This window comes from Nelumbo lutea, chromosome 5 (genome assembly GCF_056320005.1).
Source record: "Nelumbo lutea isolate HS-2025 chromosome 5, American lotus-T2T, whole genome shotgun sequence".
In the NCBI taxonomy this organism is placed as follows: domain Eukaryota; kingdom Viridiplantae; phylum Streptophyta; class Magnoliopsida; order Proteales; family Nelumbonaceae; genus Nelumbo; species Nelumbo lutea.
In genome coordinates, this window is record NC_142688.1 from 32,954,739 (window position 1) to 32,982,448 (window position 27,710).

At 45.5% G+C, this 27,710-nt stretch overlaps 2 protein-coding genes, 2 long non-coding RNA genes and 1 other non-coding gene across 8 annotated transcripts; 2 read left to right on the forward strand and 3 right to left on the reverse strand.

Annotated features, from left to right (window-relative positions):
• Positions 1-613: 613 nt before the first annotated feature.
• Positions 614-5,146, reverse strand: LOC148851538 (phytosulfokine receptor 2-like). The gene is made up of 2 exons (XM_088944555.1): positions 4,022-5,146; positions 614-2,582 (listed from the first exon to the last, which is right to left on the reverse strand). The coding sequence occupies exon 2, from the start codon at positions 2,064-2,066 to the stop codon at positions 951-953; it is 1,116 nt and encodes a 371-aa protein (XP_088800681.1). The 5' UTR covers positions 2,067-2,582; positions 4,022-5,146; the 3' UTR covers positions 614-950.
• LOC148851539 (uncharacterized) lies at positions 4,000-20,982 on the forward strand. The gene is made up of 3 exons (XR_016099209.1): positions 4,000-4,135; positions 15,625-20,529; positions 20,640-20,982. It is a non-coding gene; the product is annotated as an uncharacterized LOC148851539 (long non-coding RNA).
• On the forward strand, positions 5,161-14,510 carry LOC148851540 (anthocyanin 5-aromatic acyltransferase-like). The gene is made up of 2 exons (XM_088944556.1): positions 5,161-5,483; positions 13,224-14,510. Exons 1-2 carry the CDS (start codon positions 5,184-5,186, stop codon positions 14,256-14,258), a joined length of 1,335 nt encoding a protein of 444 aa, XP_088800682.1. The 5' UTR covers positions 5,161-5,183; the 3' UTR covers positions 14,259-14,510.
• A 625-nt stretch (positions 20,983-21,607) lies between the features above and the next one.
• Positions 21,608-26,908, reverse strand: LOC148851541 (uncharacterized). Of its 4 annotated transcripts, none has more exons than XR_016099205.1 (5): positions 26,585-26,908; positions 23,954-26,491; positions 23,531-23,863; positions 22,061-23,259; positions 21,608-21,976 (listed from the first exon to the last, which is right to left on the reverse strand). It is a non-coding gene; the product is annotated as an uncharacterized LOC148851541 (long non-coding RNA). The 4 variants fall into 4 exon arrangements; XR_016099208.1 differs by lacking the exon at positions 21,608-21,976 and having other exon boundaries at positions 22,937-23,259; positions 23,954-24,036; positions 26,375-26,491; XR_016099207.1 differs by lacking the exon at positions 21,608-21,976 and having other exon boundaries at positions 22,937-23,259; positions 23,954-24,036; positions 26,282-26,491.
• Positions 26,666-26,918, reverse strand: LOC148851542 (RNase MRP). The gene has a single exon (XR_016100138.1).
• Between the last annotated feature and the right edge of the window lie 792 nt (positions 26,919-27,710).

Genomic DNA, 27,710 nt, shown 5'->3' on the forward strand with positions numbered 1-27,710 from the left:
GTTTGGGGAGGGTTTTGTAATTTCTAGTCCGTATCTGTCTCCTTAAACCTCTCAACCTGTATCTGCCCCAAAACGTATTCATCTCCTTGAACCCGAGTGGAAGTGCCTAGGGACCGCACCCCACGATGTGCTGCTTGTCGAGATGACCACTTCAACTAGCTCTGGGATAATCTGCTTGACACCAACTGCGGCAACAATCATTCAGGGTAAAGGTGGGTTGGGTTTAAAACGCATCTAATTTCTTATTATTTCTTGTCATATATAAATAATAAATAAATGAAATAATACAAATAAACAATAAAATTTCAATGAATATAAAAAAACACAATACTATTAATTATCCTTCATATAAAATTTAAAATATTATTAAATTCAATATCCAATACATAAAATTTATTTACCAATAATATGTGGGAGTGGTAAAATCCCAAAACCCATTATTCAAGAAAAAAAAACCCGCCCCATAGAGGAGGGTAGGGGCGGGTACCAACCGAGTAGACTAGAAATTAACACCCTACTCTCAAATAAAAACTCAACTCTAGCTCTAATAATCACTGATATATGTATTGTATTCAGTGAGTGAGGAAACAAAAGTCGATTTTGCAAAATCAAATTTTGGAAGCATCAACTAAAGGCATTGATTTCAGGAGCTAATGATGTGATAACAATGACTTAAAAATTTCTGGGTCTCTCCCAAAATCCTCAAGACAAAAAGGAAGAATCATCCCAGCTTATAAAGGGCTTAAGCTCATCAAACGTCAGACAATACCCATATAACAAAACTACACAATTATACACAAATTGATTACCTTTCGATTCTCCACTTATTAAAACGAAAAGGGTCTCCACGCTCCTCTCTCCAGCAATCGACCAAACTCCTCTAATTTAGGCTTCAAGGATTTACACCCATCTCAGACCTGGAGTCTTCTTCCATGGTGGGAATTCATCATTCATGTCGACAATTGGTTCAACAGTTTAACAACTTCTCCCATGTATGGCCTATCTCTGGATGTATCATTTGTACACAAACAAGCAATCCTGAAATACTCCCGAACTTCCGCTTCTCCCAACCCTTCTTTCGACATTGACGCATCGATCGTCTGCAGCTGCCGCTCCTTTGCCACCATTCTCCTCGCCCACTCAATCAATCCACCCTCCTTCCCTTCCTCAATCTTTATCGGCCAACTCGGACGCCTTCCCGTCGCAACCTCCAGCATTAGTATTCCAAAGCTGTAGACGTCGGCCTTCACCGTCGCAGCCATGACCCCATCCTTGTACTCCGGCGGCATATACCCCATCGTCCCGGCGACTTGCGTCGATACGTGAGAGTGCCACTCATCGATCCTCCGAGCCAGTCCAAAGTCAGCAATGTGTGCCTCAAATTCAGAGTCTAACAGAACGTTGCTGGACTTGATGTCTCTGTGAACGATGGGCTTGTCCAGAGTATGCAGGAAAGACAGACCATTTGCCACTCCTTTGATGATCTTAATCCTGGTCTCCCAACCCAAGGGCTCGCGTACCATGGACGACGACCACGCCGGCGCCCCTTCTGTTGAGGTGTCGTGCAGCCACTGGTCCAGACTGCCCTTCTCGATGAACTCATAGATTAGCATCCGGTCGGCGCCGGACACGCAGTAGCCGAGCATTTTCACGAGGTTCCCGTGGCGAATATTGCCCAGAGTCTCCATCTCGGCCTTGAACTCGCGTAACCCCTGGAAGGCGTCTTCAGAGAGTTTCTTGACGGCGACAGTGACGCCGTTCGAGAGGCGAGCCTTGTAGACGAGCCCGAAGCTTCCATCGCCGATGATCCCGTCGCTGGCGAAGTTCCGAGTGGCGTTCACGAGTTCGCTCATGGAAATTCGGCTGAGAGAAGGGTCGAAATAGGCGCTCTCGTCGATGGTGATGGAAGACAGAGATGAATTATGGTTGGCTAGGGCACGAGCTGTGGTGCGAGAGCCTGGTTTCTTGGTTAATTTGCAGAGAGAAAAGACTATGGCGAAAAGCACGGTGACCAAGAGGAAGCTCGCACCGGACGAAAGTACGGCCTGCAACGTGGGATCGATCATTGGTCGACTGGGAATTCAGAGATGGGGTTTGGATTTTACTTGCAGAGTACGTTGAAGGGGTGAAGGAAGAGTGAATAGTGTTTGACCCATCGTTAGAACAAAAGAAAACCAGAGGGGTTTCTTCTTCCAGTTCCACCATGAAAGATATTTCGACGAAATTCCCGAAGTCGTCGGCTCCGACAGTCCGAGTTGGAACCGAGTGAACGGTTTGTTATATATTGTATCAGTGTCGTAAGTTGTCAGTTGGTGAGAGGGTCTCACGTGGAGACATTGGTAGGAGGGAAAAAGTATGGATAGGAATGAAACAAAAGGAAGGTTATAATGCGTCATTACCTTCCAAAGTAAATACAAAATAATTGAGGGGGGTTGGATTCCATGGTGCTTGGTCCACGGAATTGGATGTTCTTCTGGGCTACAGGCTGTCAAGTGAAAATGATTTGATCATCCGGTGGAGATTTGCACGTGAAGACTGAAGAATGCGTGTGGTGGAGGGGAGAAGCCCGAAAGTCGACGGATCTGATGTCATCCATATTACAATTTATAATTTAATTAATATAATTAAGGTAAATTACAAAAACCTTCCTGCAATCATAAAAACCTCCATTATAGTTTCATTTTAGCAAAAATATCTCTTATATTTTTTATAAAATTAATAAATACCTCCTTTTACCAAGCAAAATCGAAAACGTTAAAGAAATATTTTTATTCAAAATACTTATTTTACCCTTTCTCAAACATTGTTCATCTTCTTCCCCGTTAGAATCCAGAAGCATATCAACAGCGGCGGCACCTCCTGTCAGCCACTCCCTTCCTCCCTCTCCCTTCTCTCTCATTTTCTCCTTCTTCTAGTGAGTTGGAAATACCCTGCGGAGAAACGGCGACAGTTGGAAATAATTTCCAATAGAATGCCTTTTCCTATGTCGCATTCAGACTATGCTTTTTTGCCTATAAAAGGAGATGAAGGTAGGGCGATAACACGGCCTGAGCCCAGAAAAGAAAAAGGGTATAGAGAAACTGGATACAACAGGAATAATGGCAGATCCAGTTGATGAGAGGAAAGAAGTTAATGGAGAGAAAAATGAAACTAATCTAGAGGAAGAAATAGAGATTACAGAACCGGAAAAGACTATGCAAGACCGGAAGTTGTCATGGGCGAAGCTTCGCAGTGTAGACTCGCTCCACTTGGAGGCTGGGAGAGTTTCAAATGGTTGGATGAACCACACTACGAAGGTCTGAGAGTAATTCATCTTTTTTTTTTTTCTTTGTTAATCTCTGTTTTTGGGCTGAAAAAATACAAATTTTTGCTAACTGACTAACCGTGTGTGCTGTAATTATATATAACAAATGGATTGGAGAACGACGGTGAGTCTGGCATTCCAGAGCATAGGAGTGGTATATGGGGACATAGGGGCATCTCCACTTTACGTGTACTCAAGCACCTCCAGCGACGGAATCCAGAACAATAACGACATACTGGGCGTGTTGTCACTCATAATTCTGCTACCGCTGTCATCGTTGCTCCGCTCGGTCTCAAATGGAAGGCGATGAATAGGGGGTATTTCCAACTGACTAAGAAGAAGAAAATGAGAGAGAAGGGAGAGAGGGAGGAAGGGCGTGGCTGAGAGGGGGTGCCGCCGCCGCTACTGCTTCTGGGTTCAAACGGGGAAGGGAGGAATAGTGCCTTTTTGATTGATTTATGTTGAGGGGGAGAGGGTCAATAGGAAAGAGAGATTGAGAGGTAGAGAATGGCGGAAAGGGAGAGGTTTCGCATGGAGCACCGCCGTTGCTGAGAATTGCAGTGGCGGTGGTAGAAAACAAGGGTGATGGAAGGGGACAATGTCAGAAGAAGAAGATGAAGAGATCGGATTTAGAGGGGTGCCGCCGCGCTGCTATGCTTCTGGGTTCGAATGGGGAAGAAGATGAACAATGTTATGGCTATTCAAGAAGGATAATACCTCTGATTCAAGGTTCTTCAGGTCTCTGTAGCTGAATGCAGCTTCCCGCATTGCGTCTGCTTTTCGATCTGGCGACTAGGGGAAATGCTTGAGCACGGCCCTCTCATCAGCTAGGTAAGATAGTTCCTCGTCTAGCCATTTAACAAACTCTTCCAAATCAGATATCTTTGTATATACTGCATTCCAAATCAGATATCTTTGTATATGCCGCCCACATGGTTATGTGCTTTACGGTTAGGAGATAATCGACTATAAGAAGTGGATCAATAAACCAAATATTTGGTTATGGAGGAAGATTGATGCCCTAAAGAATTATCACTTTATAGCTACAACACTTACAGCTAAGAGATATGCCAGCCGATTCTCTATTTCTCCGATCATTTTCTTAGCATTTACAGCTTCTTGGATCCCTACAACGTACGTTGCCTCTGTTGTCGGTCCTTGCATCGCTCCTTGTAAGGGCGCTGTAGAATTCCATGACTTCCGGCACTCTCCGCAGTGTGGTGGTTGACCTAGATAACAACTTGGAATTCGATGATGGTGGCGACGGTGGTGGTGATGGAGGTGGTGGCGCTTTGTTTCCATGTATTCCGTTTGGTAGAAGTGTAGTAGTACAAGTCGGCCTTGGAGGTGACTTCGGAACTCTCGGTCGTCTTTCCTTCCTACCAATAGATTCCAGAGAAACTCGCCCTGAACACAAATTTTCTGTTGTTGGGTTCTCACCCAAGTCGATAAGAACTTTTGGCTTATGTTGCATTGCATCTGTATTATTGCTACGGCCATTGACAACAGAGATCTGTAGCTTACTCCAGAGTGCAGATCTATTATCCATTGGGTTAGACTTAAAATACATTAGGTTATCCACATGTTTCCCTACCTTTTTCCTAAAATAAAGTATAGGCAGTCCCATGAGATTACACTTATAATACATAACCATGATTGACCGGTCGGGTCAATCTGTGGCTTATGTCGTGAGCATGTTGACATTGGGAGGAAGGAGCACTACCCTCCCGATTAGAGTCAAAAGATAAGATCTCTCCGCAAGGGATCCGGTCGGCAGAGAATAGAACAATGGATTTGATGCACCACACCAACTCTTATCTGCAGCAGAACAACGGAGTCACTTCCCTCCTCTCTTCAGGATTCCTCTTGATCGAACTCCATGAGGGTCCTGGAGACCTGCCGAGTATCTCTGCCACCAGACTCGACTGCTGAAAAAACGCTTACTCTCACCTTCTTTGACTTGATATGGCTTTACCTTCCTCGTCCCTCTCGCCTCTTCTTTTATGAATTCCCTCACCCATCTAACCACTTCACAACCACCATTCTTCCCAATCTCAAGCACTCACTCTCTCTCGCCCTTCAAATTTTCTACCCATTCGCCGGAAGCCTAACATGGTCTCCATCATCTGTTGTCAAGTCAACCGCTGATTTCAATCATCTCTCTGGCAACCGCCGGAGGAGTCGCAAGGTAATCACCAATGATGAAATCGCTCGGTGGGGAAACATGGAGCCCGGGGATCTCTCCGCGTTTACCTCTGCTCACTGCAGTGGTAAGTGACATTCTTCCCTCTTCCTCTCTTGTTTTGTCCTTTTCCGTTGTCTTCTGATCTTTCTTTTTCGCCGATAGGTAAATTCCGCCATCCATGCCATGGCTCTCCAGACTCGCATCCAATGCGTCGATGCCCTCGACCCGCGTGCTGCCAACCAGAATCTCCAGGTCGAGCTCGACCAAATCCGAGGTGAGCTCCATCACACCTGCAAGGGGAGCGAGTCTCAGGAGCTGCTCGTCCACGACCAAGAGGCTCAAATCGCTTGGCTTACTGAAAAGAGCGCACACTATAAGGAGGAATCGTCGATGATGGCGGGGGAGAGGGAGCTTCTCAGGTAGCAGGTGCGGGATTTGGAGTTCACTCTTCTGAATCGGACCCGAAACTTTGATCAGATGGTGGAGGATGAGCGAGAGAAAGCGGTCTGGGATTTTAAAGACTCCTAGGAATGTCATGACCTCCAGGTGGAGTATGGTTCAGGTTCGTACCGCTCAGGGTTTAAGCTCTGCCGGTGGCTGGTTCGAAAGAAGTTCTCCGGGCTCAACCTCGATGGCATTACTATGAAGGGTCTGTCTCCTGAGATAGCGGACCAAGCGGATGAAGAGGAGCCTGATTCTCCGGAGGATGAGACGGATCCTTGAGGTGGCGTTTCTCTGGGCTTCTGTGGCTTTCGGGTGCCGTAAACCCGATCTTTCACAAGTTTTCGGTTGGGCGGTTGTGCCCTATAATGATCAAACCTTTCCCGACCTCTTTAGCTAGGTTACTGCACTTGTTAGTTTCTTTATCGTTTTTTTTTTGTCAATGAAAGTTTCTTCCTTCTTCTAAGTGTGATGAACTCCCTTTGTTTTTACTAAAGCAATCTCATCATTTGAGTTGTTAGAGTTACATACTTGAAATATGGCTCTTCGGTAGGCGTTATCCCGATTTGTCGCGTTTAAGGCCCCTATGGTATACCGCGGAGTAATTACAACGTATGTCCGAGCTAAGCATTGGTTGGCTATTCAGTTCGACCAACGTATCGGCATGAACTATGCTCCTCAGGGTTTAAACCTGAGCTGCTTATGCTTTTGGTATTTCACACCTTGCCTTTGCCACTGAAGTGTCTTTCTTCACGCCGAGGTCTTTGTTAGCTCGGTGTTTTGGCCCTTGGGCTGAAGGAGTGGCTCATGGCCCACTCACGGAGTTTGCCTATGCCATAGAGGCGGCTGGGTCCTGTTGTGTCGAGGTCATATTAGCCTAGTATTCTGGCCGTTAGGCTTTGGGAGGGACCCGTAGTCTGCTCCTAGATTTTTCCCAGGCCGAAGTGGCAGTTGGGGTCTTCTTGTATCAAGGTCATGTTAGCTCGATCTTCTGGCCTTAGGCTTTGGAAGGGACCCGTAGTCTACTTGATTTTTACAGATAATATTGCCTCAGGTTGACAATATTCCATGCTCGATGTACTTGTTTCCCTTCGAGAGTCTCGAGCTCATATGTTCTTTCCCCGAACACTCGTTTCACTTGATAAGGACCCTCACAGTTGGACCCGAGCTTGCCAGCACTGGTCTCAGGCACCATAACTTTACGAAGGGCCAGGTTGCCAACACAGAGATTTCGCCTCTTGACCCTGGTGTTATAGTACCGAGCTAATCTTTGTAGGTAGGCTGCGGTCCTAATGTACGCAAGGTCCCTTACTTCATCGAATAGGTCGAGGTTGGTACGTAGCTCATCTTCGTTTGTTTGATCGTTGTATGCTTCTAGGCGCAACGTAGGTACTTTGATCTCTGCGGGAATCATTGTTTCAGTGTCGTAGGTGAGATTGAAGGGTGTTTCTCCCGTGGTGGTCTTCTCCGTGGTTCGATAGGCCCATAGGACATTGGGTAGTTCGTCTGCCCACAATCCTTTAGCTCGGTCCAGTCGTGCCTTTAGTCCGCGGAGGATGGCTATGTTCGTGACTTCTGCCTGACCGTTTGCTTGAGGGTGCGCGACTGAAGTAAAGTTCTGTTGGACCCCCATGTCTCGCCACCAGTCTTTAAATTTGATGTCCTCGAACTGTTTGCCATTGTCGGAAATCAATATCGAGGTACATCGAAGCGGCATACGATGTTCTTCCAAAAGAAGTTTTGGACATTTTGGGATGTGATTGTCACGAGGGGCTCGGCTTCTACCCACTTGGTAAAATAGTCCACCGCCACTACTAAGAACTTTCTTCCACCCGTTGCTAGTGGGATTGGCCCGAGTAGATCGATGCCCCACTGCGCAAAGGGCCACAGGCTGGTGAGATACTTGAGTTCGACAGCGGGTTAGTGGTAAATGTTGGCATGTCTCTGACATTTGTCACATTTTCTAAATAGTTTAATGGCATTTGCCTTCATTGTTGGCCAATAATACCCTTGCCGAAGCACTTTCTGGGCAAGGGCCCTGCCCCCCAAGTGTCCGCCGAACAGACCCTCATGAGTGTCACGGAGTACGAGCTCGGCTTCGATAGGTCGCAAGCAACACATGTAGGGGAGCGTGTAGGATCTCCTGTATAGCCACTTGTCTATCATAACGTATTTAGCTGCCTTGCGTTGCACCCTTCTTGTTGCATTGCGATCTACAGGGAGGGTCCCATGTAACAAGAAGCTCATGAGTGGGTCAATCCAGCTTGGCTCTGCTCGAACGACGGGAGCGACCTCCTCTGCCCCCCCGAGAATGCTAGGCCGAGACAGGTCCTCTATGTACACGGTTCTCATGGTGATGTCGCTAGTGCTGGCTAACTTGGACAGGGCATCGGCCTCAATGTTCTCCGACCTAGGGATCCGTCTGATGAAGTGTGACTAGAAGTTGAGTAGGGCCTCTCTAACCTTGGCTAAGTAGGCGACCATGGTCGGCTCGCGAGCTTCATATTCAACCGTGACCTAGTTGACCACGAGCTGGGAGTTGCTGCAGATAACGATGTGCTTGGCTTTTACTTCTCTGGCTAAGGCTAATCTGGTTATCAACGCCTCGTATTCTGCTTCATTGTGGATGCCTCAAACTCGAAGCGTAGCGCGTACTCCAGTTTCATGCTGCTTGGGCCGTGCAGAACTATTCCGGCATCGCTGCCCTGTTGGTTCGAGGAGCCATCTACGTGAAGGATCCAGGGCTCCTCATCCCTGCTCGTGGTTGGCCGAGTTGGGAGAGGTGCCACACTAGCTACTACTTCACGGGGTTCAGACTCGACCGATCTGGGAGCTTCGGGCTCACCCGAGGTGGGAGCCTCGCTCTCAACCAGACTGGGAACTTCGGAGCTGAATGTGCATTCGGCTATGAAATCTGCTAAGGCTTGGGCCTTAATGGCAGTTCGCGGCATGTACTGGAGGTCATACTCGCAGAGCTCAATGACCCACTTCGTCAACCGATCGGAGACCTCGGGCTTAAGCAATACTTGCCTCAGAGGTTTGTCAGTAAGGCCGATAACAGTATGAGCTTAGAAGTACAGGCGGAACTTCCGAGCTGCAATTATCAATGTGTATGCTAACTTTTCCATCTCTTGGTATCTCATTTCTGCTCCCTGCAATACTTTACTAACATAATAGATGGGTCGTTGGACCCGATCTACTTCCTTTATTAGTACCGAACTGACCACCTCGTCGCTCGCCGAGAGGTAGAGTTCTAAAACATCACCCTCATCGGGTCGGGTTAAGGTCAGCACGCTAGTAAGGTATTATTTGAGCTCATTGAACGCGAGCTAGCAATCTTGGGTTCATTCAAACCCTTTGCTCTTTATTTCCTTAAAGAACGGCAGACAGCGGTCCGCCGATTTAGACATGAAACAGCTTAGGGCGGCTATGCGGTCATTCAACCTCTGAACTTCCTTCAACTTTCGGGGTGGTTTCATGTCCAAGATGGCCTTAACCTTATCCGGGTTGGCTTCAATGCCGCGTCGGTTAATGATGTATCCTACGAACTTACCCGAGGTTACACCAAACACACACTTGTTTGGATTCAATCTCATATTATACTTACGCAAAATTTCAAAAACATAACGCAAGTCTTGTATTAATTCATGTCAGAATTGAGTTTTGACGACCATGTCGTCCACATAGCATTCTACTTTTCTGCCGATTAACGGCGCAAATAATTTATTTACAAGCCTATGAAAGGTTGCCCCTGTGTTTTTTAACCCGAAGGGCATAACCTTGTAACAGTATAGGCTGAACTCCGTGATGAAAGCAGCCTTTTCTTCGTCTGTCGGGTCCATCTTGATCTGATTATAGCCCGAATAGGCGTCCTAGAAACTTAGCAACTCATGCCCTGAGGTTGCGCCCACCAGACAGTCGATTCTGGGGAGCGGGAAGCAATCTTTCGGGCAAGCCCGGTTCAGGTCAGTGTAGTCAACGCACATGCGCCACTTGTCGTTGGCCTTCTTTACCAGGATGGTGTTGGCTACCCAACTCGGGTATTGGACTTCTCTTATGAAGTCCGCTACGAGGAGCTTCTCGACTTCCTCGTCGACCGCTTTCCACCGTTCCGGGGCTAGGTTGCGTTTCTTTTGTCTAATGGACCTAACTATAGGATCAGTGTTCAGCTTGTGAGTTATGAGTACGGAGTCTATACCGGGCATTTCTGCCGTGGACAATGCAAAAATATCTAAATTATGAAGTAAAAAATTTTCCAGTTTGGATCGTAGGGGCTCCTGGACGAAAGCGCCAATCTGGAGCGTCCGAGTTGGGTCTACTGTCGAGGTCGGGACCGCGACCGTTTTTTCTGTGGGCACGGCTCGCTCTTCGCCTTACTCCGTGGGTCGCTCCAGTTCAAGGTCATCAGCTACCTTGGTTTTCCCCTTTAGGCCGACAACGTAGCACTTACGGGACTCAAGCTGGTCACCCCGTGCTACTCCCACCCCGAAGTCTATTGGAAACTTCATAGCCAAATGGTAAGTGGAGACCACCGCCCGTAGGACATGGGTGATCGGGTCGACCTACTATGGCATTGTAGGGCGAGGGGGTCGCTACCACCAGGAAGTTATGCTCGAATCTGACCACACAAGGCCACGTGCCGACCTCTACAGGTACTGTTATTTTCCCAAGGGGCTGAACTTCTTCTCTGCTGAAGCCTACCAAATGAGTGTCTGCGGGCTTCAGGTTGCTTCTCTGCAATTGAAGCTTGTCAAACGCAGGTTTGAAAAGTATGTCGGCCGAGCTGCTTGAGTCATCGAGTACGCGCCTGACCTCCAAATCGTTGATTCTCAGCTTTATCACGAGCGCGTCGTCGTAGGGGTAATGGACCCCTCGCGCATCATCTTCTATGAAGAAAATCGACTCTTCTGTTCTTGGCCACTTTGGGGGGTTCTGCTCCTCCTAGGTGACCTCACAAACTGACGTCCGAGCTGCCGCTGAAGTGCAACCCGCAACGATTGAACCTCCCACTATCATGTGGATGATCCCCCGAACTGGCCTCTCCTCTAGAGGCTGCCTCTGCGATTGTTCGACCGGTCTACTGCTGGACTCGGAAGTGTCTTTACCGTGCTCCCCTTGCCGACATGTTCTATTACTATTATTATTATTATTATTATTATTATTATTATTATTATTATTATTATTATTATGTACAAAGTTTCTCAAATATCTATGACGGATGAGCTCCTCTATCTCGTCACGGAGGTTTTTACAACTCTCGGTACTGTGACTGTGATCTTTGTGAAAGCTGCAATACAGATTCTTATTTCTATCATTAGGATTCCCCCTCAGACAAGGTGGCCACTTCACATACGGGGCATCCTTAATCGCCATCAAAATTTTGGCCCGCTTCGCGTTCAGTGGAGTGTAATAAGCTCAGTCCGGAGCAGGAGCTCGGAACAGCTGACCCGGCTTTGCACCCCGAGCTATTTCCTTTTTTCTTCGGGTGTCCTCTTGACTGGAAGGTTCTCCTTCTCTCTTTCTCTTTTTGGGTGCGCCCTCACCCTTTTGGTTGATCTCCTCTTCAGTGGCTATGAACTTATCCACAAGTTTCAGAAACTCGATTATGGTCACGGGTTGGTTGATGACCATGTGCCACTTGTACTCTTTGTGCTTCACGCCCTTCTTGGCTGCAACAAGGCATACGGCGGGATCCAGGCGCGATATCTGCATACAAGCGTCATTGAACCGCTTGATATAGCTCCTGATGGACTCTCCCTCCCTTTGTGCTACGTTGAAGATGCTTTCTTTAGTTCGCGGGCATCGCTTGCTGCTGACAAAGTGGGACGTGAAGGCTTGTGCGAACTGCGCCCAACTTCTTATCAACATGGATGCCAAGTTCCGGTACCATGTGCAGGCTGCTCCCCTGAACGTAGTGGAGAAGGCCACTTACATGCATGACTCACTGACTCGCGCTAGGTGCATCTGTGACTGAAAGGCATCTATATGATCACTGGGGTCAAACGACCCGTCATACTTGTCAAGTGGGGGGAGCTTGAAATCCTTGGGCATCAGGACTGCCAGGAGTTCGGAAGACAGGGGGGACAGAACTGAGAGGAGGGGAGCTTTGGCTTCGGCTGAGCCTACCTCTTCTTTGCCGATGAGCTCGGGCAAATTGCGGGTGATAGATCGACGAGCTCGGCGTCGGTGCCTCTGCTTCCTGACGGGCTCGGTGCTCACCTCCGCACTATCCAGAACGGTTTGCACTGGGGGTAGCCCGGTCTGCTGGTGATGGCTACGGACAGAAGGGGCCTGCTTGGAGTCTGTTGCCAGGATTTTGAACCGGTTCTCAAGAATCGGGGTTCCAAACTTCGACTGTCGGGGCAATGTTGACCTACCGAACCGGGGTCCTCCCGACCTGTCCGCCCGCGGCGAGATCGGGGTAGCCGGTCTCTCCCGTCTACCGTGGGGGAAGGCTTGGTTTTTTGGGAGATTTTGGGGGGCCTCCTTGTTGGCAATGAACGGCACCTGAGAAGATGAAAGGAAAGATTCACGGGGATTTACCCAGTGGGAATATTCTGATGCTTAAGTTAGTACTGTGTATGGGATGTAAAGTGAAAAACGAAGGCTAAGAGTGGAGGTCTAGCTTTTTTCCTATACTCAAGAGATTGGAGGTCTCAATAAGAAGTTTCTCCTCTGCCCTGAGGGCTTTTATAGGGGCGCTCTTTGTGAGATCGGGCATAACCGCCATTGGATCCCCTGCCACAGCCGTTACCTGCCAGGGCTGCGCAGGTGACCGTTGTGACGCACTCCTTACCCGGGCGAGTGACACATCCCCAAAGTGACAGGCACGACTCCGCCTACTGAGAGACCTAGGCGCAGACTGTCGAAAGGACAGGGACTGCACCGTCAGTAAGGGATATGGTGCAGTCTGATTGGTACGGCCTGTGAGATAAAAGTTTCCTGTGGAATGCTCGTGAGGCCCACTTGCAAGATACTTTGCAGCGAGCTCGGAATACTCCAGGAGTACCCTTAGTAGAATTAGTCCCCGGGATGACTTGTCTACTTGGGAGCTCGGGCAAGCTGGTTTTCTTAGCTAGCAAGCTGAAATTGCCTCGGAATATCCCCTTGGGGGTAGTTCGGGGAACCCGGAGCTTGCGTCGTGGCGAGCTCCTCCTTTTGCGCGATATGATGTGGTGAGCTGCTTTATGGGCCCGTTACTTATCTGTACTGGGCCGCAATGATGAGCTGTCGTTTACGTCGGATCAATGTCCACGTCTCCTCATTTCATAGATCGGGTCAAAATCATCCTTCGTCACCAATCAATTTTCCCCTCTGGTTCCTTGTTTGTTGGACTCTGACATCACCCCAGTATTGGCTTTGCAAGTAATTGTGTTTCCCAATTCCGGCTTCTGCATCGGAATCACCTCAAGCCATGCGGTGGCCGACGGTAGAAGCCTTTTTCATTTTATTAGGTCATGGACATCGATCTGCAGCCTTGGAGGAGACTTGTCGCCATTGTCAGGATCTCTCCCGTTTTATGATCGGACTGTAATAAAGGATCCTGATGGTCTCCTGAAGAAAATTTACCTGCAAGAGATTGCAGGATTCAAATTTGTAGTTTCCTCCTCCGAACAAGGCGCCGAGCTCCCAGTTGAAAGATTACAGGCTACATTTCTGGTGAACCGAACGGATGTTGACCGACTCAAGCAATGGCTCTTGGCCCACTGCAACGACAATGAAACTCAGATACAAAAATCGCCATTACCATTTTCAACATTTGTGGCAATATGTGCCCTCACCTGGGTTTGCTTGATTAAAGTCGGGGCTGTCAAGAGTTCTCCCACCAAGACGATGGAGCACTTCGTTGTTAGTGCAGACTGTAGGGGCCGCCTGGTGGACCCTCCGGTACCGACTACATATTTCGGTAACTGCGTTACTCTGTGTTTCGCAAAAGCAAACAGGGGCGTTTTAATAGGAGAACGTGGTTTCCCCATTGCAGCAAAGGCGATTGCAGATGCAATAAGGAGGTTGGAAGATGGAATACTGAATGGTGCAGTTAGATGGATTTCGGAGTCAGGATCACTGATGGAGGAGGGAGCAGTGACAGTGGCTGGATCACCTAGATTTGGGGCTTACGAGGCGGATTTCGGGTGGGGCAGGCCAAAGAAGCATGAAGTGGTTGGAAAGGGAGAAGGACACTTCAGTTTCTACGACGGCAGTGATGGAGAAGGTGCAGTGGAGGTGGGTCTAGCTCTCTCTAAGCCCAAAATGGATGCTTTTGCCACTCTTTTTGTCAATGGTCTCAACGTCGCCCGTAGAGTCCATTACCGGACGGTCATGGTATGAACGGTCGAAGTAATGTTGTGATTGTACTTTATGGCCGTCGATTTGCTATTTGCTTCAAATGAATGATGAATGAGTTCAGTATAAATATCGATATGAACAACCAAATATATATATAAAGTTCAAAACCACGTGCATTTACAAAACCAGAATAAGGGATTTTTCAAATTTTGATTTTCACATAACTTTTGGTTGTTTTTCATCTCTTGGCAAGACCTAGCTGGTACCAAGTTTATTGTAACTGTCAATTTGGGTGATATAATGTTCACAGTGCAATTTCAGAAACGAATGCATCCTCTTTACAGTTTACACCACACATTTGCCTTCCTATTTGCTTAACTTTCATGGAGCAAATAAATGTCTGCCTTTGGTTGTACATGCATGGGAGTGCAAAAGGGTGAGTGCAAACCTGGTTTAATTTTGCTTTATATTTGACTTCGTTTGTTTGGCATTGAGAAATAAAATAGAAAAATGCATGGGAGTGCAAATGTGATTTTGTTTTGCTTTATATTTGAATTTGTTTATGATAAGTTGAGAAATAAAATAGAAAGTAAACTGAAATGGCCTAGACTTGAAATAGTCTTGATCCTCTGCCAAAAAATGATAGTGTCTACACATCATGCATGAAATAGTGAATGCAATAGCTGAATGCAAATAGTTGTGGAACCAATAATAACACTTCACGCCATAGGGCATTATTATTGATTCTACAGCCTGCTACCCAATGAAATGATTCAGCTACTGAGGATAATAAGGACTATTATTGAATAAGGGCTTAAAAATAAGGGCAAATTTTGGGTTTTTTAAACAAGTAATTATTTTCAGTAATTAGCACTTTTTTTAGCTTATTTTTCAAACATAAATAAGTGTTTATTGTTATGGTCCCAAATTAAAATAAGTGTTTATCTTCATCTTACACTTGAATTATTGGAGTCTAGGAATAACGATAATTGTAATGGTAATTGGGACCCCACTAGATTCAATGCCACAGATGATTTCCAGTTTTGGATTTTTCAATAGGGATGAGAGGATCAAGGAATGCTGGCAATGTATAGCTTGTGGCATTGCCGGTTGAAGTTGTCAATAGAAATTAAACTCAGTTACTCCAACAATTAACTCCTCAGGGATTGGGGTCTCCCTGTATTTTTGGGATTAGTGCCACTTTGGTTTCCAAACTTTAAAATGCATAATTCAATATTCAAATTTTTAAAATGTGACAATCCATTAATTAGCCGTTAACCAGTCATTAACTAACATTTGAAAAAAACACAAATATCCTTCAAGTGTTATTTAACTTTCTTTATTAACCCTCTAAACATTGATAAAAAAGTCGGGATCACATTTGATTGGACATTTGATTGCTCCGCAGGCCGCTCCAGTTCGAGGTCGTCGACCGTCTTGGTTTTTTCCTTCAGGGCGGAACGTAGCACTTGCGAGACTCGAGCTGGTCGCCCCGCGCTACCCCTATACCGAAGTCCGTAGGGAACTTCATGGCCAAATAGTATGTGGAGACCGCCGTCCGTAGGATATGCGTGATCGGCCGCCCTATTATGGCATTGTATGGGGAGGGGGTCGTGACTACCAGGAAATCATGGTTGAATCTGACCGCACAAGGCCATGTGCCGACTTCCACAGGGATAGTTATTTTCCAAGGGGCTTGACTTCCTCTCCGCTGAAACCTTCCATGGGAGTGTACGCGGGCTTCAGCTCGCTCCTCTGTAACTGCAGCTGGTCAAATGCTGATTTGAAGAGGATGTCCGCTGAGCTGCCCGAATCTACGAGTATGCGCCTGACCTCGAAGTCGTTGATCCTTAGTTTAATGACAAGCGCGTCATCATGGGGGTAGTGGACTCCTCGCGCGTCGTCCTTCGTGAAAAAGATTGGTTCTTCGGTCTTTGGTCTCTTTGGGGGGTTCCGTTCTTCGAGGGCCGCTTCGCGAACTGAAGTCCGGGCTGCTGCCGAGGTGCACCCCGCTACCACCGAACCTCCCACTATTACATGGATGGTTCCCCGAACTGGCCTCTCTTCTGGAGGCTGCTTCTGCAACGGTTCGGCAAGTCTATTGCTAGACTCGGGGGCATCCTTTTCGTGCTCCCCTTGCTGACCTGCTTTATTGTTATTGTTGTGCTGTATGAAGTTTCTCAAGTATCCACGACGGATGAGCCCCTCTATATCGTCCTGGAGGTTATTACACTGTTCGGTGCTATGACCATGGTCTCTATGGAAACTACAATACAAATTCTTATTTCTCTCGTTCGGATTTCCCTTTAGGCGAGGTGGCCACTTAGCGTACGGGGCGTCTTTGATCGTCATTAAGATCTTCGTCCGCCTCATGTTTAACGGCGTGTAATCCGTCCGAACTGCTAGGGGGGCCCGGAATGACTAGTTTGGCTTCAGCTCCCGGGTTGGAGAGCTCGCATTCTCTCTTTCTTTTCTCGTTCCCGCCTTTGATTCGTTGGTTGATTTCTTCCTCTGTCCTCATGAACTTATCCGCGAGCTTGAGGAATTCGGCCACGGTTGCGAGCTGGTTGGCCACCATGAGCCATTTGAATTCTTTGTGCGTCACCCCTCTTTTGGTCGCCGTGAGCTGCACTGCGGGGTCCAACCGTGGTATCTGCAGGCATGCTTCGTTGAATCGCTTGATGTAGCCCCGAATGGATTCTCCTTCTCTTTGGACTACTCCGAAGATGCTTTCCTCTGTTCTGGGGCACCGTTGGCTGGTGACAAAGTGTGCGGTGAAGACCTGCACCCAACACTTTATTGACCCGGGGGCCAGGTTCCTGTACCAAGTGCGGGCTACCCCCCTGAGGGTGGTGGTAAAGGCCACGCACATGCACGATTCGCTGGCCCTAGCGAGGTGCAGTTGGGACTAAAAGGCGTCAGCGTGGTCGTTGGGGTCGAAGGACCCGTTGTACTTGTCCAGAGGTGGGAGCTTGAAGTCTCTAGGTAAGGGGACCGCTAGGAGTTCCGATGCAAGGGGGAAGGAACCGAGAGAACCGGGGCAGCCTCTACCTCGTCCGAGCTCGTGTCTTTGCCTCTGAATTCCGACAAGGCGCGGGTGGCGGTTCGGCGACTTCGTCGGCGCCTTCGCCGTTGAGCGGGCCTTGTGCTGGCGCTGCTGGCCTCCGTGTTTCCGAGCTCGATGGGTCCGGAATGCTGGTAGTCTGCTGCCAGGGCGCTGAATCGATTTTCGGTGAGTGAGAGCTCGGGCTTGAAGCGTCGGGGTGCCGACCTCGTGGGCGAGGTTCCCGACCCGCCTGCGGGTTACGAGTCGGGGATGACATTTTTCTCTCTTCGGCCTGGGGACGAGGCCTGGCTGTTGGGGTGGTTCTGGGGCCGGGAGGCCTTCGCCTGGTGGGGGCGCCCATCCTGCGGGGAGGCCTTGACCGGCCTCGGAGCGGGGTGGCGTGGTGGAAGTAGTGGTTGGTTCAGTGGCAATTGGGGGAACTGGTGTTGATAGTGATACTAGGAGATGTTGTGCAGCACTTGGTGCTGGTGAAGCTGGTGCTGTTGGAATTGTTGCATTTGGGCTTGCATTGCCCGCATGCACTGCATCAGGTCCTCCAACCGGTTTTGGCTAGCTGCCAGGGGGACGGCAGCCGGTTCAGTGAAGGTTGTCTCATTGGGGAGAGGAAAGGGGATGCTTGTGGTAGGAGGGTTTACGGGTGCCACTGCTTGTGGCGCGTTCAAGCTGGGGATCCCATCCGCCGAAAGGGGGATGGTGAACTGTCCAACGCACACCACGGGGACTTGAAGTTGTTCCTTGGTGGCGTTTGTCTCCGTGCCACGTCCGGTGTTGCTGGAGGAGGCCATGAGTGTTGGGTTTTTTTTTTGGAGAAAAGGGTTATCGAAGTTTGGAGGGAGGCTTTTTGAAGCGTGTGTCCCACAGACGGCGCCAATTGATGGAGCGCAATCCGGGCGGTCTTAACTGTCCGCTGCCTTACTTCCGAACGGGGTAGCAGGGAACCTGAAACGGAGGAGATGGGGAAGCTCCGGGGGGGACTCGGTGTAGAGGCTCCGAAGCTCAAGTTAGAATCCTTCAAAAGCAAGGTAATACCAGATAGCTCAAAGTTTGCATACCTCCGTTGTCGAGGGGCAGGGGGCTCTTATAGTCACTTCGTGCACTCATCTCAGGGTGTCAGGTCAAGTATGATTGCCCTTGTGCTTGTCAATTCGGCCGTCGTCCTTTCTGCTGAGACAGAACCGTCACTGCCTAACCGTCATATAACCGGAGATGGCGGTGTCAGTGGCGGTGGCAGGTGGCCGTTTAGGGTGCTATCGCCAAACGTCAAATCTCAGTCAGGCGCAGCGCCCTTGGGCACGAACTTCCTTAGTGTCAGGCGTGGTACGACTTGTTTGGTTTTGGTGCCAAGTGATGCGAAGTGCTGAGCGAGGCGGTCTTGAGCTCTGAGGTATCTATAGGGCAGGTCAGTTCGGCGAAGTGTATCCCGAGCTGTTACAAGGTGGGTTAGTTCGGCGAAGTGTATCCCGAGCTGTTACAAGGTGGGTCAGTTCGGCGAAGTGTATCCCGAGCTGTTACAAGGTGGGTCAGTTCAGCGAAGTGTATCCCAAGCTGTTACAAGGTGGGTCAGTTCGGCGGAGTGTATCCCGAGCTGTTACAAGGTGGGTCAGTTCGGCGAAGTGTATCCCGAGCTGTTACAAGGTTAGTTTGGCAAGTATAACCCGAGCTGTTACAAGGTGGGTCAGTTCGGCGGAGTGTATCCCGAGCTGTTACAAGGTTAGTTTGGCAAGTATAACCCGAGCTGTTACAAGGTGGGTCAGTTTGGCGGAGTGTATCCCAAGCTGTTACAAGGACAGTTCGGCGAAGTGTATCCCGAGCTGTTACAAGGTGGGTCAGTTCGGGCCCCCGGTAGGGAGTTCAGTCCGCTCGTGTCCCCTTGTTCCCGCCTAGGCTTGGCCCCTTTTGCCGAGCTGTTGTTTCTGCCACGTGTCACGTAATAGAGAGGTCGGGCCAAATCTTCCTTCATCATGTATCACACATCTATTACGTGTTCACTCATTGTGTTTACCCTACTACATCCGGACCCTATAAAAAGATAGGAAAAGAAATGGAAATTAAGACAGAAAAACCAATATAAGGGTTGTGAAAGTTTCTCCACCTTTTCCTTCCTTTCCTAACATTTTCCTCAAACCAAACATAACCTAAATAAATAAATAGATAAAGTCTAAAAAAAAAATGATGTTTTGTGTGAATTGAGATCTGCTCCTCACATAGGGCACCTTACACTGACCGTATAGGCACATCTCACCATACATTAAAAACATTTCCCGTAAATAATAATATATAAGACTATAAGTACAGAAAATATTTTCAATGAATGGTGGGATGTCCGTGAGGAGCAGATCCAATGTTATTTTGTGTGGAGCTTTGGTCATTACATCCCAAAATGCATATAAAGGAAAGGTAGTATAGATGGGAGTCACGAGACCACCATCCTCTTCTTACTCATTGGCATTTTTTCCACGCCTCAATCACTCGGTGAGCTGTCACCCAACAAGTTGGGTATATGAAATCGTTAGTTAGGTGATCGGTGATGCCACCACTTGAAATAGTTTAAAGTTATGAGACAAGCGATAAAAAATAAAAAATTAAAAAAAAAAAAAAAAAACGCCAAGAAAACCCAGAATATGCAGCCTAACTTCATACCCTCTTGCACCAACACCACCACTTCCACCAGCCTACGTTTTGTCCGCAAGCTATCAACTCGGCCTTCGGAATCCCTCCGTATGCATCATGGAGCGTTGGATACTTTGCTGGCTTCTTTCTTTCACTGATCTCTATTTCCCTACAAATGTCCCATCAACTCTCTCAAATGTGCTGTAACACTTGCTCTACCGTCCAAGCTCTATGTCAAGTGATGCCATGACTCCGTCAGCACCTTGAAGTCCAACATGGCCGGCCCATGGAACCATATTGTTCTCCAGCTTTGTACTACTAGAAGTTTTGATTGAGAAGTTGGTCCGAACTTCGCTTCATCGTCATCAGCGGTATTATCGAGTCTCGACTAAGATTCCTATGCGCACCAGATATCGCATTAAGCGATACAAGCAATCTGAGTTGGCTTCGTTGCATCAATAGGGAGACATGCGGCAGAGAGCTGCGATAGTGTGATGGGACGCCCATGACTATGTATAATGTCTGAGATTCCCGGTTCAACTGCATACCTCAGAGCAAAGGAATCAAAATAGAAGTTGGTGTAATCCCATATCAGAGCCTGCATTTCCCTCTCGTCGCATTGCCCCATGTCTTCCGGTATGGATTTCACTCTGGCTATACATATATTTGGGTTCTAAATTATATGATTATGAGCTTCGTCTCATCTTATTTCTTGACCATTTTTGCATTGCTTGCATTTAACCCAGACCAGAACCGTTGAGAGAGAAGGGGACTTCATTTTGGAAGTTCATAAAATGGATTCGACATTTATTAGCATTTTGCTGATGTGGTGCCTAATGGTAGTTATATATTGTAAACACCCTATAAGTTTTTAAGTTTTACAGTTATATTTTAAACATTTCTCAGTTTTGCAGTTATACAAGTACAAAATGTTTAAACCAAACACCCTGTAAGTTTTTGAGTTTACATCAATGTTGCAGAAAATTTTATGCAGCGGCAAATGAGAAAAGGCAACACCACTCTCCCTTATTTAATCACAACTTAGCGGAGCCCAGACCACTAAAGGGAGTTTGGGCTCAAAATAAAAATAAAATTCCTTCTGAAATTGTTTAAAATGTATATGTCTTTTTAGCATTTCTCTTAAATTTATCATAATTTTTCAAAACATCCAAAAAAACCATGTCACTAATTTGAAGTTAAACAGACTTAACGAATGTTAGTAGTATTTTACCCTTTTTATATTTAACTCGTGCCGGTAACATCGTCGTCTTTCATCGGAGAGGAAGAGAAAAATGGTGACTGATTATTCGGTTGAGTGAGGTTCGGTTGTTCTCTCGACGGCGAGACACTGCAGCAATGTGGCACAACCAGAACAGTGGTAGCAAGAGCTAAGAGCAATCCATCCTGACCGGAATGTTGCCCCTACGGCGCCATCTTCGTCGGTGTTTAGTAGCATTGGGTTCCTTCATTATCTCTTTCTCTATGTTTGTCCGCTTCATTCTCTGCTGCCCAGTTCCTCTTCCTCCATTTTGCAAAGTTTTTGCTGCTTTCCTGTACCGAACCCTATTCACACACCAGCAGGCATCGGCGGCAAAAGCTTCGGCAAAACGTTTTATAGCCTCCTCTTCTCTTCTTCTCCGATCAGAAATATACATTTAAATTTGTGGGACTGGGAGAACCGGAGAATTGGCGGAAATGGAAGGGACTGAGGGAGTTCAAACGAAATCCCTTTGAAAGGAATCTTTTAAATATTTTTTTGTCCTTTATGGGTGGTTCAACCGGAAGAGAGTCAATAATAGCCGGTTCAACTAGCCAAATTATTAATAACAGAGAAAACTTCGGTTAATTCATGATTAACGCGTGTTCACCTTTCATTCGCGGATGCACTCGTCCAGTGCACCTACGGGTGCACAGAATGCGACCTCTGCGGGAGATGCCCTCATGGCAGAAGTGGTGAACAACGCCTTTACTACAGTGTGCATGGAAACCATCTTCTTAATCCTTTTGTCGGAGAGAACGAGGGTGAGAGCAGAGGATGACAAATGAACATGACGAGGTAGAGAGGAGTTCACGATCATCACCTCTGTCATGCATATAGAAATAATCAGACTACGATAGGCTTATAGATGTCAATACTCTAAACAAGACCCAATAGCAATAGGCTGACCTTCTTGGCCCATTGTATGAATCTGGACTGGACTTTTTCACTTTGTTTTAAGCACAGATTTGAAAAGAGTGACTGAAATTTGGCCATCAATAATACAACATTATCATGATAGAAGGATAAGGCTAAGTTTGGGAGTTTTTAAATAAGACAAAATAAGTCTAAAATAAGTGCTTATTTTGCACTATTTTTAAGTGCTTATTTCCATTTTGTCTTATCTTGGCCCGTCATGTCATTTTAACAACACCTATGCTACCTCTGTTTAAAATAAGTGATTTTTCACCAAACGCTCGTAAGTGCTTAATAGAATAAGCAGTTATTTTTCAAAACACTCCCAAAGTCATCCTAAGCACTTAGTCAATAAGCACTTATTCTTCAAAAAAATGTCAGGTTTCCATCAACTAAAACTAGACCCTCTAAACCATTTAATATCCTCTGGTATGACCATACAATATAATCACCCATTCCCTATTATACTTTCAATGCTATGTTCCTCTGTACAGATGCGCAGCTCACAAAAATGCTTCAGACCTCCAAAACTTTGAAGGTATTCAAAATTTCACATTCTGCTACTCCCACAAATCTTGCAAATTAGCTGTTCATTTTATGTCAAATAAGCTAGGAGAAAAAAAATTGTCATGTGAAAGTATCCCTCAAAAGTCGGTGTTGGAATCTGATGCATATCCGTTGTCTGCTTAGGAGAGTTCATGCAACACTGGCAGCAACCGCATTAATACTATTCATAGTAACAGCTATTACAATAATGAATAATGATAAGTATAAGATGATGATGATGATGATGATGATGCATTAGAACAGCTTTAACAAACCAGTTCACAACTGAAAAATAATGCATTAGATGCTTCAGGCTATGTTTGGTTTGATAGGAAAATAACAAATTTTATAAAATTCCTTAAATCATAGAAGATACTTATCTTGGCATTACAATCCTCCCATAAAAAAAAAAAAAAAAAGCAAGATCTTTTTTTTTTCTGAAATACTCAACAACTCAGAATTAGAGACACAAAACCACTTTACAAATGTGGGGTTAGAATATTCACCACAGTTCTCATTGTCTAAGTTGAACATCGCTCTTCTATAAACTGTATAATGCCCACTTCCAGCTCTGCCAAAGTGCTCCACAACAGAAACAAGGAGGTATATGTAATCCTTTGAAGGTTCCCACCAACAATTATTATAACCTGAATTTATAAAAGAACTTGTGAGATCCAACTGTAGACAGGTTAAGTTATATGGCTGCCCAGCGCACGAGGTTCCCGCCAATGCAAGATCTGGGGAGGGACAAATGGAGCAACCCGACCATTGCGCCAAGGCCCACCCTCAGGTTAAATAATATGGGAAAGCCAGCAACCGCACAAAACTCCCGAAAAGAAACGTAAAAATCAAATAGACCCATCTAAAGAAGATAAACCAATAAATTTCTATGCATCAAACCATCCAGGTAGCACCAACCTTATTAATAGACTGAAGTTGCATGCTTCTAAGCTCCAGATTTGAGCATATTTCATGGTCAGCTGGACCAGGTTCTCCTTCAGAAACTTGAGATAATGTAGCACATCATTGTTTATTAGAGAATCTCACTTCATCTCCAGCTAATGCTTCTGAAAAAATGAAATCCCCTTCCAGTCCACACATCTGCTCATTCTGTCCCTCCCCCTTCTTTGTAATAGAAATTCTACCATGAGAAAGAGCCAAGATATCTGCTAGTGAACCGTAATTTGAACATAGTATTCTAAGAATTCCTCCATTAGAGGATAAAAGGTAAAGGAATGCATCTACTGCACCCTACATTTGAAAATGAGTGAAAATTTAAGAAATTGATGTAGTGTTGAAAAAAATGTTATAAGAGATTGCTAAAATATCAGAAGAACCCACCTGATGACTTGTAAGTTAAAGCTAGGAATATATTGGTTCATGGAAAACATCACTCTCTGTGGACCCAATACCATTCTTCCATCCTGGATAATACACAAAATTGCAGAAAATATGACTTCTGCTAATTGGGTGATTCCCAAGATGTCAAATTTGTTGAAATAATAGCAAACAATTGGATAAACATTGCTAGTAAATCAGCAAAAACCCACCAAGAAAGAATCCCATCTTACTTGATTAACTACAAATGAGTAAGAAGGCTTCTGAGGGAACATACATAACAATATAAGGAATTCATCATCAATAACGAAAATGTTGTACACCAGAAGGCACCACCAATATATGGTAAAATATAAGAAGCCTAACCCTAGATCGAGCCCTCCATGTGTCATGGGTGCAATAGCCTAAGGCCCACCATTTGATTGCTTTTTTTATTACTTCCCACCATTTGATAAATTTGGCAACGGAACTATGGAAGACCTCCTGCTTTTATATCAGCCTTCCTGCCCTGGGAGATTTCAGCAGTTGTTTTATCAATAGGTTGCAACAAGGTTCGACCTAATTGTGCCCAAAATTCTCAAAAAGTCTAGCAAAACAACATAGAAGATAGTAAAGAAGACAGATTACATGAAAACAATTATGCTTCAAGTGGTTCAGGTATGGTGGATGCCAAGAGGCATTATAACCACAAATTGAAAGGGCTTAAATGGTATTAGGGGGACTTAGTCTTCTTAGAAACTGCAGAGTAGGAGATTGAGTCCTCATAAAAATGGGAAGTCCAAGAGATGCTTTGACTCAGTTCTATGCCAGATGATGAAGCCGATAAAGATTTAACCAAATGCACGACCTGAGAAAAGACTTTTCCAGTAAAATGCTTCATGGTGGAGTGATGCTCATTGCTCTCATAGGGTGAAATTTTTGATGCAATGGGAAAAGCGCTAAGAAATGGGGAAAATAAATTACATCATAATAGTGATTCCACCACTACCAAGAGAGCAAATACATTCTCAGAATTCAACATTTGACCCGAAAGGTAAAAGATAAGTAAAAGAGAGTTGCTAGATCAGCAAGGAACAGACTCTTTGTGCACATAAAATTCAAGATAAAAAGAGAGAAAAGGACAACTAATTGGAAATCTTTTATTTAGCTTAAAGCTTTGCGAGTGGCCCAGGTTGCCTTGGGAGAACAAAGTGTTCATCAGATGAGGATATAAAAGGAAGCAGAAGTTATATTTCCAGCTTTTGTTTCTTTCTTGGATCTCAGCAATGATCTATTGCCCAACTTTTCGACTAAGTTAGCCAAGCTCTCAAGTCACCTGATGTGTTTGGAATTAAAAAAGTATGATAACTTTTCAAACAATTCAACTTCCTTTGGATTGGCAAAAGATTGAATGAAGCAATTTTTTGGGGGATATTTTCCCCAAACAATTTAACACAACTTCTTTATTACCTTTTTTAGGCTCCGTAGAATTCCATGACCCCCACCCTTTAAGTCTCTTCTGCAACCACCCTCTCATACCCAATCTTCTTGAACTTCGCGACTCATGTATGGTACTATAATGCATCTATCTTATTTAGTGGGGATAAAAATGAAAATGAGTTGCCTATATAACGCTGTGACTACACTATGCATAAGGAGGACAAGTTCAAAAGATTGTTTTTCGTCATATAAATGTCAAAGGACATAACAGTTGAAAATATTTTTCTTCATCCTCTACCAGTAACTCTGGAGAACCTGATCGAACAATATTGCATTGTTTTTTATCATTTGATGAACTAATGTGTCAAAGATTCCTCCAGATCTTAAATGACTAAGAAACAGCTATCATACAGGAGAATAGTATGAAGTCCCATCATATACCCCATTTACAACACAAGAAAGTTCCCTTAAACAGAGTATAAAAACAAAACTTAACAAAGCCTTATCCCAACTAATTTATATATGTGTTTGAAAACCAAAAAAAAAAAAAATCCCATTTCACCGCTCCACTCCAGAAAGGGTCATAATTGAATATAGTACAATTAGAATTTAATTCTTATATTAGCATTGCTTCAATAAAATGCAGATAATAAAAGAATTTCAATCAATACAAGCATCACAAATTCAAATATTCACTTAATTCACAACAACTAGTGGCAACAGTAAGAGGCATGTTCTCAGCAAACGAATCTTCTTCCTCAATCATGTAATGGAGAAAAGGAAGAAAGCAAGAAAAACAAGCAAGACCCTGTTTAAAACAGAAAGACATTTCTTGATACCATGAACAATGATAAAATCCAATTGATTGCATGGATTTTACCTGTAAAACTAAATTCAGAAAGCAATTGTTACCCAGATTTTGCAATCCAGCTACAAAGTACAACTTCTCTAAACCATCCTTTCTCACAGACAACCATGGCAAGCTACGGAAGTTTCCTAACATACCACCTCGAATAGCCAAAACAACCACGCTGGAGCTTGTTGATGAGATCATAAACGCTAATGTCTCCTTGAATCTTCATGTGCTTCCTTTTTACACACAAAAGTTCGAATAAAGGCAACCTTACACCATGAAAACAAAAGAATTACAGCAGCAAGAACAAACAACAAGATTTATACTCAAAAGTTCGAATAAGAAGGTGATATTTTGATTACCCAAAACCAAAACTCGAATTCGCAGCCAAGCCATATGAAAGCAGGGCGGGGATTTCCAGCGACAAACCAAGGAAAAAGAGCAGCCACATGATCGTAATCCCCGTTCAGTTAATCCATGAGAGGATCAAGTGAATAACTGTGTATTTGGACAAGATGCTTCGGCGGAAATCCGGGCTCCACACGCGTCTCAGCCCTTCCACGAAGGAATGGATTTCACATGCTCGAAGATTCCTCGTTTCCGAGGCCGCATCTCTGCGAAAGGTGGCCCGGGGACTTTCCTTGGTCTTGACCACGCCAAACGTGGCATTGACCAGCTCACTTCGTCACGAGGCTAGTGGTGATATTAGAACGAGATCTCCCTATATTTATACACCACTTTAGAATTATGCCTAGGCGATATGGGACTAAGAAATTCGCGCTGATAGTATGAAGGACATGTTGGCCAATTCTGGGAAAGAGCAAGAAAGGGAAGTATCACTTTTAGTCTTCTCATACCTTCTTGCGTTCTTCCTTATAGTCATTGGGTGTTTTCTTGTTCCTTTTCCTTCCTAGAATCCTAGTTCCTACTGGATCTTCCCTTCTGCTATTGTGTTTCTTTCGTTATAATAGTTTGTTCTGCTGTTTTTGTTTCTTTTTAATTATTTTTACTGGTCTCATTTGCTTTGTTCTCCTCCCCTTAACGTTATTATTTCTCAGCTTTGTAAGAGTTTTAGTAGTTTTTTCTCTACTTAGTCTCTAAGATGGTTTCCCATGGGGATTAAGAGGGGAAAAAGGCTTAGAAGAGAAAAGCTGCTGTCAAATATGCATCCAATTCCTTGTGAGATTAACCTCTCAGTTCAGGCTCAGTTTGGAAACAGTGCAAACACCAATGCGTAGAGTACAAAGCCTTATATTTTGTATTTCTAAACATGTATTTGTATTTGTACTCTTTCCAAACTAAGCCTCAGTTGTAATTTTTTTTTCCAATAGCATGTCTTTCTGCTATTATAGTCAAACCCCCTCTCAAAATCTTGACTAAACCAAATTTTGTTCCTCTAAAACCTTCAAGGTTGACATGTTCGACTTAGGTGGTTGAACCAGTGACTTGTGACCCGAATGGAAAATGGTTCATCCTTCGGGTCAATTC

Bases quoted from the DNA above. Each gene is read 5' to 3' on its own strand.
- LOC148851540 (XM_088944556.1), top strand. From the start codon at position 5,184: ATGAGGGTCCTGGAGACCTGCCGAGTATCTCTGCCACCAGACTCGACT. The intron at 5,484-13,223 runs AGTCGCAAGGTA...AAATCATCCTTC, and splicing joins TCTCTGGCAACCGCCGGAGG to GTCACCAATCAATTTTCCCC.
- LOC148851538 (XM_088944555.1), bottom strand. From the start codon at position 2,066: ATGATCGATCCCACGTTGCAGGCCGTACTTTCGTCCGGTGCGAGCTTC.